The 13,278-nt window shown below is 38.5% G+C and overlaps 1 protein-coding gene across 1 annotated transcript; it reads right to left on the reverse strand.

The window, feature by feature from the left end:
* Nucleotides 1–2,233: 2,233 nt before the first annotated feature.
* On the reverse strand, nt 2,234–13,085 carry eif4enif1 (eukaryotic translation initiation factor 4E nuclear import factor 1). Its single transcript, XM_028447877.1, has 19 exons — nt 12,804–13,085; nt 10,518–10,686; nt 10,369–10,442; nt 9,502–9,629; nt 9,043–9,317; nt 7,736–7,934; nt 7,447–7,610; nt 7,030–7,165; nt 6,636–6,812; nt 6,063–6,334; nt 5,533–5,610; nt 5,053–5,230; nt 4,594–4,682; nt 4,350–4,486; nt 4,065–4,146; nt 3,860–3,968; nt 3,477–3,785; nt 3,274–3,399; nt 2,234–3,124 (listed from the first exon to the last, which is right to left on the reverse strand). Exons 2-19 carry the CDS (start codon nt 10,617–10,619, stop codon nt 2,946–2,948), a joined length of 2,814 nt encoding a protein of 937 aa, XP_028303678.1. The 5' UTR covers nt 10,620–10,686; nt 12,804–13,085; the 3' UTR covers nt 2,234–2,945.
* Between the last annotated feature and the right edge of the window lie 193 nt (nt 13,086–13,278).

Consider the following 13,278-nt stretch of genomic DNA (forward strand, 5'->3'; position numbering starts at 1 on the left):
GCATTTATTTCAGAATTTAAATACTATACAACTTCAAGTGCTCAAAAAATACCAAAGTTTTAAAGACTTTAATACATAAACATCTATTAAATGTGTCACCACAGGGTGGGTAGTTACACATCAGTACATGAAGCATTTGCCAGGGGGTGTTTTTACCCTACAACAGAGCATTCATCTTAAGGTGTTTTTTTTTTTTGTTTTTTTTGTCTTTTATTGACATTAAAAACCACATTAAAAACTTACACATTTACATATGTACTATTAAAATATTTAACCAACGTCGTAAGGTCGTTTTCATTTAAATAAACAAGAGCTCTGTCGTAAGAATTTAGAGTAAAGGATGTGACGTAGATTACGCGCATGCGTTGAAAGGATCGGGCAATTGAACGGATCGGGTAGTGATAATAGACCATAGCAGCAGGAAGAAATGGCAGCCCCCCAGCTTCCTGTAAACTCCAACCCGGGTTTCTTTGAGGGTGGGGGCTCGCTCTCACAGACATGTCCAAGACCGCACTTGTTTACAGAAAAAGTGAGGTTTATTTGCGAAAAACGCGCTGTGGTGCGTGTGTTACATCCTTCCTGTTGTGACAGTAAAGACTCCCCCCAAAGCTGAACACAGACACTTGTCAAACGTCGTCTGTTCTGTTGCCGATTACGTCAGAGAACACACGAGCACGATGCGTAAAACACGCCCACAAACAGACGTAAAAACCCAACAATCCACATATCTCTTAAAAACACACATTCAAAACTTTCTGATACTGAAAATAATACTATTTTAGGTTTAAGTATGAACCTTTTAAATACATGATCTTCCTTTATAAGCTGTAAAAATAGGCCTATCTAAAACCTCTGAATACTGTGAAGCTGTGATAAATTAATATGACAAATCTCAGCCACACTATAAAGGAAACTTTGAGTGAGAAACAAGCATGACACAATATAAGGATCTTGGATGGTATATTTGAAAAGGACAAAATCACTGAAAAATGAATAAATAAAAATTCCTGTTCAAAGAAATGTCACAGCTACAGAACTTAAAAAATCCAGAAGAAAAATAATTTAACAGTAGAAATTGTAAAATATTGACTGAAGGCCAGAGTTTTTCCCATTTGGTTGCAAACCAATGTTGTGATAGTAATTATAAACTGGTGGTTAATTGGAGGAATCCATGAGACTTTGTGCAGCTTGAGGAGAGGGAAACTCACCAAGGAAAAAAAACACTTTGGATGACTTCCCAAAAATGTGTTTTAAGACAGAATTTATTAACGTTTACATGTTTGTTATTTAGGAAATAGTTCATTTGATGCTCAAGCTTTTATCCTGCTTCTATAACTAAACTTGCATCTAGCCCATTCATTCTGCAGCATTACACTTACCTTGTTGAGAATGAGAATAGTCTAATATCTTAAATAGTGAGGACCATAGTAGTGATTTAACTTTTAGTTGAAATACATTTTTGAAGTGAAATACAGGTAGACCCCACTGTCAAATTTTGGTATTTGTGCAGCTCAAGAGACTTTACTTTTCTCAGTGGACAGGGATCAACAACTTTCATGCACATTGCACACACCGTTTCATTTCGACACCAAATATTGATTTAGTCAGTCTTCACTAAAATGCAACTTAATTTTGGTGAAAATATCAGGACAATCAGTTATAGTCTAGTTTAACTCAACCATATCTGTAACACAACTAAAATCTTAAAGCATCAGAGTTTGTGCCGTAAATGAACAGATTTGATGTGATCAGTGTGTAAAACCACTTGATCAGAAGTTCTTATTGGTTTCAACCCATGCTACTAAATTATTGTTTGTGATATATATTTAGTGTTAATTTAGTTAAATTATCTAAATTTTTTATGCACACGTTGCTTAGCTCAGTTACTGCGTTTTGGAATCTAGAGTCCAGTTTTTATGATCCACACACATCACCAAGCCTCAACAATTCATAACCCTCATGGTTCCTTTTATCCTTTGAATCAAAACACGGTAATGTTACTTCTCACAGTGTAAAGACATTGTCAGCCATTGAAGATGCTGAGGTTTCCTAAGAAATTGGTTAATGTTGTGGTAGCTGAGTTGAGGCAACAGGATTTCAGGTTCTCCTCTCTCATCCAAAAGACTATCAGAATCAATATGACCTGGATGACCCAGAACCTTCACAGACAAACTGGTTAAAAGGCTTTTTTTCCCCCCCAAGGGTAAAATGTAATGTAAAAGCATTCAAAACATAAGTTTTAATCAAGATTTTATTAATTCTATTTGTGCTTTATATAACTTAATAGCACACATAATCCCAACCACCCTCAATGAGCGTGAACAGTGCTGCCCTCCCCTTAGTAATAGGACAAGAATACAGTTTGGGAGACGAAAAAAAAAAAAGGCACAACCAGCATTCTACATCTTAGGAGTCTTGAAATGCTTCATCTCTTCGAATGGCTCCAGTCATGCTGACAAAAGAAAAGTGATGGAGGCATTCAAGCTTTTATCAGTCCAACTATTTTCAAATTGGCCTTTTCTCAGTGTTGAGGGATTAGGGACATGAAAAAAGGAACGCTACAAGCCATCCAAAATCTCTTGCAGTTTTTTTTATACTTTAGTACTGTTTACATTGGCCTTCCAGAGGGAAAAAACAAAACTATTTACAGAGAATAAGATTCTTTCCCATCATCTATACATTTGGGTCTATACAATATTTACTGTGCAGTCTAATACAACAAAAAAGAACTTTATTGAGCTGGAAAAACAAACCTCAACTCACTTCCTCAAAAATAGTGACTTTAAAATGTTGAGGACAAAGCATGATACCGTTAATGTCCAAAACTGTGCACTACCTTTCAAATTAAATGTTCACATTTCTTCGATAACGACTAGTAGATTGGGAGAGAGGAAAGGAGGAAAAAAACAAAACAAAACTCACATCCCAGCTCAAACTGTATTCTCTTATGGCCGAAACTCCAACTCATCTACACTTATGACCTTGGCAGGCATGGAAGGGAGGGGCTGCTCCAGCACATCTGATCCAAACCACTTGGCAAGACCTGGGGTGGGGCTACCACTGTGTCTCTGAGAGCCATTTGCCCGGTAGGATCCTTGGTTTTGTGATGGCATGCCAGGATGTACTGAAAGGACAACATCATTTAGTCCAAAAGCAATTTACTCATTTAAAAAAAAAAAAAAAAAAAAAAAAAAGGGGAGAAAACTGTAGCTACTGCTCTGAATCGTTCCAATCACAACTCCATCCATTCACATTTAATGAATTCCCACTTACTTGGTCTCTGTTGCTGAAGTTGTTGTTGCATTACAGCCAACTGCATCTGAGCACTAGCTCCAGGAGGTAGAAGTGAATGCCCTGGTACAGGGTACAGCGGTTGTCCAAGCAGTGCTGGAGGAAGGCCTATACAGTGCATAGGTCAACATGCAATCATAAGAACAAGTTGAATAACTTGAAAACATGCCAGCAATAACACTAACCTGCTTGTACAAGCGCAGGTCCAAGCTGCTGGGGCTGGATTCCCTGTGCCAGCATTCTTTGAACTATGCTTGGGTGAAGCTGAGGAGGGCGCACCATGGGTACATGGGGTATGAGTGGTATTGGGTACAATGGACGAGGGAAGGATGCAGGGCCGTGAGGTATCATGGTGGGTGTAGAGTGTCCAGCACAACCTGGCCTGAGACGCTCTTGGTCTTTGATTGGAACAGTCTGTGCATTGGTTTTCACTCGACCAGGCTGGACACCGCTACCATCCATCGCATCCAGATATTGAGTTGTAGAGTTGCGGTCTGATAAGACAAATTCATGTTAACTGAGCAGTGGTCTTAAAGGAATCAAGTGAAAGTGCAGTAGAGAGAGTGACCTGTTAACTCGTCTTTGCCCTCTGAAACCCCTGAAGGCTCATCCCTGCTCTTGTCTTTTGTTGCATACATTTTGCGAATTACGGATGTGGGAGTGAATGATGGTGACAACTGGAAATAGAAAATGGCACAATATATAGTTGTGGAGGAAAGGATGACCTAATCTGGTGTTTAGAATGAACGACCAAAGCTTATGGAGAACTTTACCATGCTGGTGACGGCATTTGCCGGAGAGTTTCTTCCACCAGGCAGTGGACCTGGCCCAGGGGATCGCATTACACGCTGAGGCCTGTGGAGCACAGTCCCTTGTCAGGATTTGCACAATGTTTAAAAAATGCTTTAGTTCTTAAAAGCATCCATGTTGTTCCAAGAGACTCATTTAAAGCAGTACAAGACAGCAACACTAGAAAGCCTCACTTACCCTAATTCCAAACAAAAGGTAAACCTTAATGAAGTGAAAGTGAAAGTTCAAGATCAACATTAAATACAAACCTATTCCGAAAAGACTTGTCCATGGGTTGCTTATTGTAACCAGACTGAAATGCTTGATGTGCATTGAGTGCAAGGTCTTGCTGGAATGCAAGGGCTTCAAGTTCTGCTTGACTGATGGGCATTGAGAGAGTCCTCATCTGAAGAAACACACACACAAAATAGATCCAAAACATTGAAATGAGTCAACACTTCCGCAGTGTCATATATATATATTTTCAAAAGGTAAATTATATTGAAATGTTACCTGTTGGTGTGCAGCAGAGCCAGGATTTATAGCCCTGCATGCATCAGCAAACTGCTCTGGTAGAAGATTCTGAGAGCCAACAGGAAATCCTAAAGACGAGAGGATTAACATTTATTACAGGCTACATGTTCAGTTTGAAAGATTGTGGTCAATAGTAGCAATTTCTTCACTTCATGAGGGATTGGTTTTGATATAAAAAATTATTTGTCACCAATCAAAAGACAGGTGTGGGCTGAGGCAGTAGTAACAATGCCAACACTATACTGACAAATACTGCATTCTGAAATTATCTTACACTAAGAAATAATCTGTCCCCTTGATCAAAAATTAAAGATAAAATCTTTGCAAAATAAAGTTAATTTAAATCTTGTTTTACATATCAAATGTCATTTATGAAGTTAGTTACATCAATAAACATCCGTTTTGTGCAGTAGAGTAAATTTTTGCAAACTTACTCACCTACAGAGTTGTGCAATCGACTGTTGATAAAGTCAGGGGAAGGTGCTCTTTGTGGAAAAAGAGGTGGTGAGTGGGCCTTTTGTAGCAGGCCATGCAATGGAGCAGTTGGAGTAGAAACATCACTGCCTAACAGACCAAGATGGTTGGGAGACATGCGACTGCTGCCACCCAGGAGTTCCTACAATGATTGAAGAAAATGAAAAACAAGGTTCACTCAGTATGGTTTTCAGCATTAGACTTGAAGTAATACTGGAAATTAAACCTATGGTCACTGAGTATTGCTTGAAAAGTGAGAATTTGAATACAGCAGTTCGTATGGTCAGAACTGAACACAACCAGGATTGTCCGAGGCATAATAAAAAAAAAATAAAAAAAAAATTGATATATTCACATCTTTGTTCAAATTTTTTTTTAATCCAAGTTTAAGGTTTAAGACAAATGTCACTATGTACAAGGAGAAAATACAATACAAATACACACCTGGAAAATGTTTTTTTGCTGCTGCTGAACAGGCACTTGAGCGTCAGATGCAGTCACCTTTGCTTGGATGGTCGATTGCTGCTTCATACAGAAATGACTGAATTAGCCTTCAAAAGCATAATGCTCTTTGTCATCTTAGTGAGCAATTAGTAAAACACTGCAAAGAATGTCTACTGAAATACATCCAGTAAGACTACTGAATAAGTCCCTAAGTGCTTTATAACATTGGCTTATTCACACACGAATCGGAATACGATCAATGTCTGCCCACAGGGTAGCTGCAAGTAATAATTACAGAATTTAGAGTTATGCCTTGAAAAGAGCAAAACCTTAATTTACATGGAAAAAAAAACAAAAACAAACTATGCACAACAGATCAAAGCCTATTGATTTCTGGACCGATTTTTTTTGTTTGATGTCTTAATGTTTGCATGTAGCAGAGGATATGAGATTTTCTAAATCTTTTTAAAATGCAGTGTCATTTATCTTGAGTAACAAACGCTAGGAACAGGAATCGCTGATGTACTCACATTGTTGGTCTTTGCTTTGGGGAGAGCTGGTAGAGTTCCACTGGCCTTCATGCAGTTGACCAGTTTGTTAAATGCCGACATGTCTGTGTCACGCGAGCGGGGCCGTGCGCTCAAACCACCAGTTAATGCCTCCTCTAAATGCTCAGCCATGAAGGGTGTGCCATTTCCTCTCTGTGGAGGGGGCAGTTTTTGTACCTGCGGCTCTGACACAAGTTTCATACCCTTCATGTCGCCCTCCACCTCTGCCAGAGAGAGGGCTACTCCAGAGTTAGCTGGAAAGGGAGAAAGATGTAATTAAACGGTGTGTAGCACAAAGTATGGAACACTAATAACCGACTATACCATTAAAAGCTTCAGCAACAAAATTATCTCTTAAGGGTGAAGCATTGGCTTTAGTTGTGGGCTCCTAGCAACAGCAAAAACATAACCTTGGAGAAACTGATTATATGAATAGGAATGTGAACTTGTAGGTTCCTATGCTTTGTGTTGTCAGTCCAGCATAACTGTACTTGATCTTAAAGTATTAAGTTTTTCGGTGTATTTGCAAAGAATGTGCTTAAAATTGCAACTCACTGCTTTCTCGTAGGTGAGCCTTGTTGACTGATAGAGTAGACAGAAGGGGCTTCAGGTCTATTTTGGCCTTATGCAGCAGCTCCAGGATATCAACCTTTTCTTTACACTCTGATGATGCAATTGGTGTGAAGTAAGATCCAGGGCCTTGGCAAGAGGAAGTGCTGCATGCATCAAGCCCTTTGGGAGGTAAAAATCCATTAGGGTCATTTACCACAGAAATACAAGTCAAATAAGTTACAAAAGTGTTAACAAAAAAAAAAAAAAAAAAAATTCAAGACTCAACAAGTGATGCTAAAGAACCATTAAGTCCATTTTAATCAATTGTGTGTACACTACACCAAATAAAGTTTATAGAATTGTAATGCCCAGGTTGTGGAAGCTGAATACCACATACCTAGTTTTTCAAGCTCTTCATGTGGAGTGGACCGTAAACTACTAGACCGGCTGCCTGATGGGCTCAGGTTACTGGAGAACCATTGGCTAAAGCGGCTTGCTGACACAGGTCCCTCTCCTAGAACGTCCTCGATCATCTGCGAGACAGAAACAGGCGATATAGATGGGGGACAAAGCAAAACGCAAACCAGAATCTAAAAGACCTACTGTGCTAAGAGTTTTCTGTAAAAGTTGGTACAAAAGTTAATAGAGTGAGACGCGTAGATCAACTCTGCTAATAGCTACAACATTTCTCAACCATTGAGCTGCCAACAAATCATGAAGTGCTTCCTTTGTTGTAATCAATGCTCAATTGTAGGTTTAGTGTAAAAAAAAAAAAACAAAAAAAAAAAAAAAAAAAGTATAATTTAATTCTTACAGAGGCCAGTCCTGGCATGGTCTTCTCCAAATTAAAGAACTCATTAAAGTCAAAATCTCCAGTTGATTGTTCTGGCAGAACATCAGGGTGGGGGACTTCTTGATCAGCTGAAGATTGCAAACCCACTCCATGGGCCTCCACTTGCCCACCGTTACATTCTACTCCTGCAAGAATTAAGAAAGAAACCACAGCATTTAACAATTGTTTTTATTCTGTGAATCAACTAAAAAGAAATTGGTCATAAAACCATTCAGGGAAAGGAAAAATAAAAATAAGAGTCTTTCAGTACCTTCTTTAAGGGAGTCTGTTCGCTTCCTTGAACGTCTACTTCTGCGTTTATCATCTTCCAGGATTTTGTCATCAAATCCTATCAGCTCAATTGTCTCAGACTGGCTAGTGGGACCCCCAGAGAACCATTCTGGCTCCTCTTCTGCATAAGAATCATTCCTTCTCCTTTCACTGAACACACGCTTGTCACCAAAATCTCTCTGCAAGTGAGAGAAGACAATAAATAAACAATTTATGGAAAGATGCACAAATCTTTCAACAGATCTGATAAAACTCCACCAAAAATAAAAATAAAACAGATGCTAAACATCGTTTTGTCAGTCGAACACAGTCTCTCAGTCAGACTTAGTCATGGCAGGTTTCAAACAGCCAGTCGGCACAGAAATCTGTTCATGTGTAATGGGTAAAAACTTGTGTTGGCAAATAATAACCGACTCCAACCATTTACAGAATTTAACATGTTTCAAATATGTGAGCCGTTTGGTTAGCATAGCATATAGCCATGCTGGCTGGATTAAAAATAAATTGGCCCAATCAATATAAACTTTACATAAGTTTTTAAACAATAACAATCCTGCCTCCCTCATTTCAATTCATGGTTAATCTAGGGCCTCCAAAATTCCGTGATCAAGGCAAATGGACAGAATTCATCCCCTAAAAACAGGAATGGCCATTAATTACAAGTTATTTAATATATCCTCTTCATAATTAATAATAATAATTGGGCGACCGTGGCTCAGGTGGTAGTGGGTCGTCCTCTGATCGAGAGGTTGGGGGTTCGATCCCAGTACCTGACTATGTGTCGAAGTGTCCTTGGGCAAGACACTGAACCCTAAGTTGCTCCCAGTGGTCAACTAGCACCTTGCATGGCAGTCCTGTCCCACTGGTGTGTGAATGTGAGAGTGATTGGGTGAATGAGCTGATGTGTAAAGCGCTTTGAGACTGCTTCAGTGTGGGGATAAAGCGCTATATAAATCAAGTCCATTTACCATTTACCATTTAAAGCTGATAAATATAAAATAGTTCATCCCATTAAGCATGTTTAGCACAATATCAGGAAGTTCAGCCACTAATGATCATCAAATAAGGGAAATGAAAATAAATTTGGCTAAAGGAACAGGTATACTGTGAAACAGAATTGAAAATCAGAGCGGTAAAAAAATCATCCACCCAAGTGGTTGTCTACAGAGAGCCTAGAGTTTTTTCAATAGGTCTCCCTCAAGTCATGCTTAAATCAAGTTGTAAAGCATTATTTTATTGTCCCAATTAAAAATCAATCCAATGATAAAATGAATACACAAGACCAACCCTGAATCTTTTGTCTTTGAAGTCTCTCTCCCGCTCCCTCTCTTTCTCTGCACGAGCTTCTCTCTCAAATGCACGAGCAGCTATTATACGTCCACTGCCAATTCTTCGTGCTCCTCCTAAACGCATACTTTCATTTTCCTTGTTTTCCAGGGGGCTGATTGGGCGGCGGGTCAGGGGTGCAGGTGCAGCATTGCCCTGACAACCCCCTCCAAAGCTACGTCGCTGAGGACTGAGCACAACATCCAGGTCATCTTCCTTTAGACGCTCACGAGGGTCTGAATTAAAAGGCCAGAAAATAAGCACTTTAATTACAAAGACGTAAAGATCCCTTTTCAGCCAAGTACCCTTTTTTCAAAGTCTACAAGATTTTTTTTTTTTTCAAGAAAACAAAAGTAGCCTCTGTACAATATAGTATTTTGGGAATCGCTGTCAGTTTCTTTAAAAGCATTAAAATCTTACCTGGGATTCTGCGTTTTAAAGGAACTCTATCATCCACATATTCCTTCTTAAAACCATCCACTGGAGAGCTGCGCTCTGAAGTGGGATACAGAGAGGCATGCCATTTTTCAGGATCCCAAACACCTTCACTACATTGAGGGGGAAAAAGTAAAAGTTTAATGATAATAAACATCACATCCAATATATACAATTAAACAAGTTCCCTTTGACCAGCACAATTAACTTAATTCTGTATCATTCGTGACAAGGAAAATTTTGTTAAAGCAATCATCTAATTTTAAGATAAAACCATATTGGCTAAGCTGCCAACCTTTGCAGGCACAGTATAGCTGCCTTAACCACAAATCAACCTATATGAAGCAGGAAAATTTGGCTTTAACGGCCACAAAATGTTCAGCCTTTTCTACGATGTTTGTTAACAAGTCTGGCTGAGGAGAGGATATATTTGAATAGCCCCATGATATTTGCCTAAAAGCTTTTGGACATACAACAGTGGTTTTGAAAAGCGTCAAATGGAAATAGAAGAATAAGTTATTAAGTTTAAAGACTTTGGTCGTGACCTTTATACCACGGCAACATATTAAAACCAAACAAACTATAAGTCAGCCAAGCATCAATGAAATTGAAGTTTAGATGTGCTAATGAACACCAACTTTTTAAGTCCTATGTGTCACAAGATTTTAGGAAAAAAGGCAAATACCCAAAAAACTGGTGAACACATGAAACATTTTGGGCTTTATCTTTCTGCAATACAGGGATTAAAACTGTTTGGTTCAGCTGAAATCAAAAGCAAATTTAGGAAAATCCTACATATGAAATATAGGAAAATCTGATGAAATCATATCAATTGGAAAAAAGACATCCTACCTGTCATACTTCTCAGAAAGACATTCAGGCCTCTCATTGGAGATGGGCAAATCTTTAATTTCAAGAAGCTTCTCCTGTGGTAGTAAATGATTTTGTTGTGAGAGGTAGACTTAATTTTATAGAGTTGGAATGAACATGTGTCACTTCACCTTTGTGTATCTGTGAGGAGCTGCAGCCGATGGGTTATCCTCTGGCTTTGGGTTATCCTCGACACAATCGTCCTTCTGCTCTTCTGAAGAATCCTTCTCCATGATTTACCAACTTCAGACTGAAGATTTCTCAGTCCAACAGCGGCAGGTTGAGATGTCGTCAATGTTGCTTTCATATGAAAACAGACAATACTGTATCAAAGTCTGCCAACGTTTTGAATGTGCATAATAAATGGTGCAGGTGTTTCCAAGGCAATAAAAACAACAAATGCTAGTGACCATTGTAAAAGTCTTACATTTCCTCCTTGTGTGTGTAGTTTTCTTTAGGTACTCAATGTATTTTAGTGAAAATACCTGCATGTAATAAAACTAATTAAACAAACTGTTAAATGTGCACACATTCAATCTTAAATAGAGTGAATAGCAGTTTGGGATTAAAATAAAGTATGCGAAGAGACCATTTTCTTTTTATTAAAGTAAAAGATAGACAGTTTCAATTTTCTGTACATTTTCAGTTTACTGTGATATTATCTAAAAGATTGAAAAAAAGGACTATTATTAATGAGATCAGTTTTTTTTTTTTAAAGAAAATAATAAATACAAGTTTGCTCAAAGAGGCCATGGATGAGGAGCGTAACAAATATGCAGCTGGTCATTCTGACCTCACGCATCATTTGAAGGTTAAAGGGGCTGAAATCTCTTCAGGGTTTGTAAAATCCTAATCAAAACACTCGTCAAAAACATCTGGGAAAACCTTTACGTGCACTTGCTAGGACACCAAAGTAAGTACAGTGTTATGGAATCACCGTAAGCTACTTCAGTCTGCCCCAGGGCAGCTGTGGCTACAACAAAAGCTTACCACCACCAATTGTGGAGTGAAAGAATAACGCCTTAATTCTGTAAAGTGTCTATAATGAACCTCTATATAAAATCCAATGCATTATCATTACATTTATTTACATTTGTGTGCTCATTAAATGGGTTTTTATCAGTTTAGAGTCGCTACATAAGACCCAGTTTGACCACAAGTGGGCTGGATTAGAAGAATAGGCAATGGTGGCGTAACAGGGAAGCGGGCTTGTAGTCAGAGGGTCACTGGTTCAAATCCAACCTGGGTCATCACTGTGGGATGTTGACCAAGTCCCTTAACCCAAGCGCTCGTGTTGTACGTAGCTTTGGATAAAAGTCCTGTGTGCCCTAGTTTGTACTTTCACGTGTAAGAAAAAGCCCAAGTCTTACAACATTGTGAATGTCAAAATTCCTTAATATCTTAATTTTCTTGAAATTTGATATGTAATTCGGCAGAATTCTGTGGGCTACTTTGCAACAATCTTCCAGAATTTAGATAAAAACTGATTACTACTGCAAATAATAATGTAACCTTTATTAATGTAGCACTGCAAGCCCAATCGTATAGAATTTAGAGGGAGTGAGATCTACAGCTTATGTTGACTTACAAAGAGTTATATCCATGTTGTAACTTTTACTTTGAACAACATCTTCCTATGGCCCAGGCTACATGTGCTTGTGGGTCAAATTTGGCCCACAGGCCTGAGTTTGACCCACGTACCTTAAACCTCGACTAGATAGAGCACATTAAAATTGTATGCAAAGTCTGACCAAGTCCTTCATGGTCTTAACAAATGCACACAAGACTCACAAATTTAGTTTCTCATTAGAATACCTATACGACAAAAAAAGTTGGCCAACTCCATATTCATGAAAAAAAAAAAAAAAAAAAAAAAAAAAAAACAATATCAGTGTATACATGGCATGAAGAGTTGAACAGATACTAACAGAATGTAAATATAAGGGGAGCAGAAACTTCTAGTGCAATATTTGTTCTCTTTATAAACTGGTTTTACAAGCGGCTCGGAGTATTTGCTCCCTTCTATGAAAAATCAAAATCCCCCCAAAAATTAAAAATAAATAAATAGAAAGCTAAGCTTCATTTTTCATTTGAAGGGCTCCCAGTCGGTAATGTGCGTAAACAATGATGTGTTTACTAGTAATTCACAGATTTTGGTCCGGGGCTCCCTAATGTTAAATGACAGCAGCTGTAGGGTTGACGGTCTGATTACCAGACGCCAGCGTTAATTGGTTAGTTAGCAGTAATTTCTACAAAACTCACATTTTGAATACACTAGCTTCATGTCAATAACAGACCAACAGGCTAAATTAAACGAGAGCAGTTGAAATAAATTCACCTTAGCAGCCAGTAGCCCTGGATCTAGTTTTATGGGTTTGACTGAAGCAGAATAATGACAATAACGCGACAAAACTTACTTGTTTTTGAGGTTGAGCTGAATCTGGTCACTCGCGGCTGAACAACGGATAACGTCAGTCAGCCAGCTAGCTAAATTAGCGCATTGGGCTAACTCAATAACTCGCCGGGAAGTAGGAATAATACCCACCTAGCAAAGAGCAGTGTGAGCCAACTGAGCTGCCGCAATCACTTCAGTAAGCGTTAACGATTGTAAATGTACACGGTAACACAGAGTATCAAAGAGAGTCCAATTGACTCTGTGTTGTCTCAAACAATCAACTACTGCAGTCAACGCCGCTTTAAGAAGGCCCTGCGTAAAATCACATGGTGCCCTGCGCGCCTTTATAAAAGTCTAGTGTGTATTAACAAAACTGTTGTATAATATCTTACCATACTTTTTATAGCCATTATTAATTAATATTTTAAAAAATCATGTGTTTTTAGAATTCCAGCGACACAACTGGGGTGTCTTTTTTATACAAAAACCAAGAATTT

The sequence above is a fragment of the Gouania willdenowi genome, chromosome 5 (assembly GCF_900634775.1).
Source record: "Gouania willdenowi chromosome 5, fGouWil2.1, whole genome shotgun sequence".
In the NCBI taxonomy this organism is placed as follows: Eukaryota; Metazoa; Chordata; class Actinopteri; order Blenniiformes; family Gobiesocidae; genus Gouania; species Gouania willdenowi.

Coding starts and splice junctions, on each gene's coding strand:
- eif4enif1 (XM_028447877.1), bottom strand. CDS start 10,619: ATGGAGAAGGATTCTTCAGAAGAGCAGAAGGACGATTGTGTCGAGGAT. Junction 7,166..7,446: donor CCATGCCAGGACTGGCCTCT/GTAAGAATTAAA, acceptor TCTGTCTCGCAG/ATGATCGAGGACGTTCTAGG. Junction 6,335..6,635: donor GGCTCACCTACGAGAAAGCA/GTGAGTTGCAAT, acceptor CTCCCTTTCCAG/CTAACTCTGGAGTAGCCCTC.